The sequence below is a fragment of the Nannobrachium achirus genome (assembly GCF_963921795.1).
Source record: "Nannobrachium achirus genome assembly, chromosome: 19".
In the NCBI taxonomy this organism is placed as follows: domain Eukaryota; kingdom Metazoa; phylum Chordata; class Actinopteri; order Myctophiformes; family Myctophidae; genus Nannobrachium; species Nannobrachium achirus.
Window position 1 is genome coordinate 60,013,912 of NC_137826.1, and position 4,278 is coordinate 60,018,189.

General features: G+C 43.0%; 1 protein-coding gene across 1 annotated transcript; it reads left to right on the forward strand.

Annotated features, from left to right (window-relative positions):
* The first annotated feature begins 669 nt into the window (after positions 1-669).
* LOC308304302 (zinc finger protein RFP-like) lies at positions 670-3,882 on the forward strand. Its single transcript, XM_080748879.1, has 2 exons — positions 670-742; positions 2,115-3,882. The coding sequence occupies exon 2, from the start codon at positions 2,118-2,120 to the stop codon at positions 3,453-3,455; it is 1,338 nt and encodes a 445-aa protein (XP_080605005.1). The 5' UTR covers positions 670-742; positions 2,115-2,117; the 3' UTR covers positions 3,456-3,882.
* Positions 3,883-4,278: the final 396 nt, after the last annotated feature.

Genomic DNA, 4,278 nt, shown 5'->3' on the forward strand with positions numbered 1-4,278 from the left:
TACAAGATCACAACGTGTCACATCGAGAAATACTCAAAGTATAGATACCTCAAAATCTTACTCAAGTACAGTAAATCTACTTTGCTACTTTACACCACCGGCCATCGTATTCTGTGGAATTTATTAAGTTCCAACCTCCCAGTAATCATCATCATCATCATCATCATCATCATCATCAGTCATGCACTGTTCCTGGAAATAGCAACAGCCCTCTTAAAGGCACAGGCCCTCTTTGGTGCATTCTCATCGTCTCTCAATGTCACCACAGTGTCACAGCCATTATTTAACTGAAATTCTTAAATGTAAAAAAAAAGAAAAAAGAAAAAAAAGACACAAGTGATCGTGTGCACAGTTCTTAACCTCCAACTTCCCAGTAACCGCAACATTGAGCCATCGTCATAAGTCACACACTGTTTCCGTGGAGGAAAAAAATAAATACATAAATCTTCACTTTCTTACATTACTAAATGCATGGTCCACATGCTATAACGTATAACTTCACAGACCACCAGTGGTCCACGCACCAGCTGTTGAAAACCCCTGATGAGTGGGGATGGGAAGGGTTAACAGCTGTTGCACAAGAAGGAAAGTTTCAATTTGGAGGAAATCGAAAGTTAAACGGTGAAGTTCGCCTACAGGCTCACTGCTCTCTGCTCACTGCTCACTGCTCTCTGCTCTCTGCTCTCTGCTCTGTGCTCTCTCTACAAAACCTTCTTTAACAGAAACCGACCACTAAAGACAGGTGAGTACAGCAGATAAGGATATTATTCACTAAAAAGACAATATTATTAAGTATGTGAGACTGTATGTGAAACTGTGAAACCAAACGTGCTTTTCGTTTTCACATTCCTTGAAATTTCGGTGTCAGACCGCCATTCCGAAACACCGCCATTCCGAACATTGACTAGGGTTAGGGTTAGGGTTAGGGTTAGGGGTAGGGTTAGGGGTAGGGTTAGGGTTAGTTAGGGTTAGGGTTAGGGTTAGGGTTAGGGTTAGGGTAAGGGTTAGGGTTAGGGTTAGGGTTAGAAGTCAATGTTCGGAATGGCGGTGTTTCGGAATGGCGGGGTGTAACCGTAAAACTATGCCTAAACCCAACCCTAACCCTAACCCAAACCTCAGTAAAACTGCGCACGGGGTGTGGTTAGGGTTAGGGGTTAGGGTTAGGTTTAGGCATAGTTTTACTGAGGTTTGGGTTAGGGTTAGGGTTGAGTTTAGGCATAGTTTTACTGAGGTTAAGGTTAGGGTTAGGGTTAGGTTTAGGCATAGTTTTACTGAGGTTAGGGTTAGGATTAGGGTTGGGTTTAGGCATAGTTTTACTGAGGTTAAGGTTAGGGTTAGGTTTAGGCATAGTTTTACTGAGGTTAAGGTTAGGGTTAGGGTTAGGTCTAGGCATAGTTTTACTGAGGTTAGGGTTAGGGTTAGGGTTGGGTTTAGGCATAGTTTTACTGAGGTTAAGGTTAGGGTTAGGTTTAGGCATAGTTTTACTGAGGTTAAGGTTAGGGTTAGGTTTAGGCATAGTTTTACTGAGGTTAGGGTTAGGGTTAGGGTTGGGTTTAGGCACTCACTACACTGAGCACACACCCGGTGCGCATTTCTGAACGCACCCTTTGATGCACTCGGACTGAAACACCAGCAGAAAACACTCTGCCGTCTGCCAGCAGTCTGCTGTCTGAAAAGCAGTTCCTGTGTTTTGTCTTCTATTTCAGGGGTTCCCAAACGTTTTTTGTCTCAGGGCACCCCATAAATATATATTTTCTTTTAATCCGAGGCACCCCTACATTATAATTTTCACTCCCAGCACCTTATATTTATAGCATATTGTCCTTGTCGCGTGGAAACCTTGTATGTCCAAAACCGTTCGTTTTGTATTTATCATCTATAAAATGTACTAAACTAGTGAAAACAGCAGATCTACAAGCACACAACGTCGTCACCCACTTTGAAAACAACTGCTCTATATCAAAACACAGAAAAAAAGAAGAAAAAAACCCCCACAAAACTCACCCCAACATCATGTCTATTATGTCCTCAACCAGATTAAAATAAAGTTGCCCTTTAACCTATGAGAAGTAGCATTCTACTACTGATACTTTACATGTATTATTTGTGTGTAGAAAATGGCCTCAGCCAGCAGTCTGCTGTCTGAAGAGCAGTTCCTGTGTTCTATCTGTCTGGACGTGTTCACTGATCCAGTCTCCACTCCATGTGGACACAACTACTGCAAAGCCTGCATCACACATTACTGGGACACCAGTGATGTGTGTAAGTGTCCTCTGTGCAACAAAACCTTCCACAGGAGACCAGAAGTCTTTGTCAATACTTTGTTTTCTGAGTTGGCCGACCAGTTTGAGAAGTCACTGCAGCTGAAAAGATTTCAGAAACCAGAAGTGGTTCAGCAGATGATCCAGGAGAGACAAGAGAAGATTCACCAGATCCAACACTCAGTAGAGCTCAGCAGGAAAGATGCAGGCAGAGAGATAGCAGACAGTGTGCAGGTCTTCACTGCTCTGATCAGCTGTATTGAGAGAAGCCATGCTGAGCTCATTGTTGGGATTGAAGAGAAGCAGAAAACAACAGAGAAACAGGCTGAAGGCTTCATAGAAGAGCTGCGAGAGGAGCTCAGTGGATTAGAGAAGAGAAGCTCTCTACTGAAGCAGCTCTCAAAACATGAAGACCACCTCCACCAGGACCACAACATCTCCATATCCATCAACACCCCTCCACCCACTAAGGACTGGACAAAGGTCAATGTCCATCAGTCTCCACATGTGGGGACAGTGAGGACAGCTGTGGCTCAGCTGGAGAAGACACTCAGTCAAGAGATGGAGAAGAAGCTGTGTGATGCTGAGCTGAGGAGGATCCAGCAATATGAGGTGGATGTGACTCTGGATCCTGATACAGCACATCCCAACCTCATCCTGTCTGAGGATGGAAAACAAGTGAGTGATGGAAACATATGGAAGAATCTCCCTGACAACACAGAGAGATTCTCTAGATATATCATAGTCTTAGGAAAACAAAGCTTCTCCTCAGGAAGGTTTTACTATGAGGTTCAGGTTACAGGGAAGACAGAGTGGAGGTTAGGAGTGGCCAGAGAGTCCATCAACAGGAAAGGTGAAAACACACTGAACCCCAACAATGGTTACTGGAATATAGTGTTGAGGAATGGAAATGAGTACTGGGCTCATGCTGACCCTGCTGTCCTCCTCCCTGTAAGAGAGGGGCTCCAGAAAGTGGGAGTGTTTGTGGATTATGAGGAGGGTCTGGTCTCCTTTTATGATGTGGAGGCCAGAGTTCATCTCTACTCTTTCACTGGCTGCTCCTTCACTGGGAAACTCTTTCCATTATTCAGTCCATGTCGTAATGATGGCACAAACTCTGCTCCTCTGATCATCTCTCCTGTCAAATCTGGCCTTTGGGACAGGATCCGCAAATGGATCAATCACACTGATTAGACCAGGGGTTCCCAAATATTTTAGCTCGAGACCCAACAGAAAAATGTGATGTCTCCCTGGAACACAACTAGTGAATATATGGTAGCTAATCTACTTCTTACAAACAAGAAACAATAAATAAAGAAAAAAAGAAAAATACACAGAATTTCTTTGCTATTCTTTTTCATGTATTCATTCAATTTTTAGGAAAGATCATCAAGTTTGTCTTTTATTCATTGAGATTTTATGTTGTTTTCCTCCTTTTAAATATAAATCAATAATTCCAAAGTAAAGGGTAGGAAACACAATTAAGGGTTATTTACTTTTGACCCATAAACATGTGTCCATGTGACCCACAAATGGGTCCTGACCCAGTGTTTGGGAACCAGTGGAATAGAATCTATTCAATAGACCAATGTTTCTCAGTGGGAGTGGTACAGCTTACTTTCCCTTATTAACTCATTCCCTGCCAGGCCCGATAGTCCCGAGATTATTCCAATGTCTTTCCCCGCCAGGCCCGATAGTCCCGAGAATTAAAAAAAAAAAAATCAAAAATTTTTTTTTTCCAAAAAAATGTTTTACCCCCAAAAATGGAGTAGGCATGATAGCAATCGCGAAATTGCATGTTTAACCCCCATAGCAACCCCATCTTTCAAGCATGGCAGCCATTTTGGCAGCCATCTTTGTTAAACATAGTGGCTGTTATCTCATGAATGCCTGAACGGATTTCCATTCGGATTTTTTTGTTTGAAAGCTGTGAGCAATGTGGACACACGTGGTGCATTATCTAGGCATGGGTGTGCATGATCCGTGCACACCCAATTACATGGAAGTCTATGGAGAC

Coding starts and splice junctions, on each gene's coding strand:
- LOC308304302 (XM_080748879.1), top strand. CDS start 2,118: ATGGCCTCAGCCAGCAGTCTGCTGTCTGAAGAGCAGTTCCTGTGTTCT.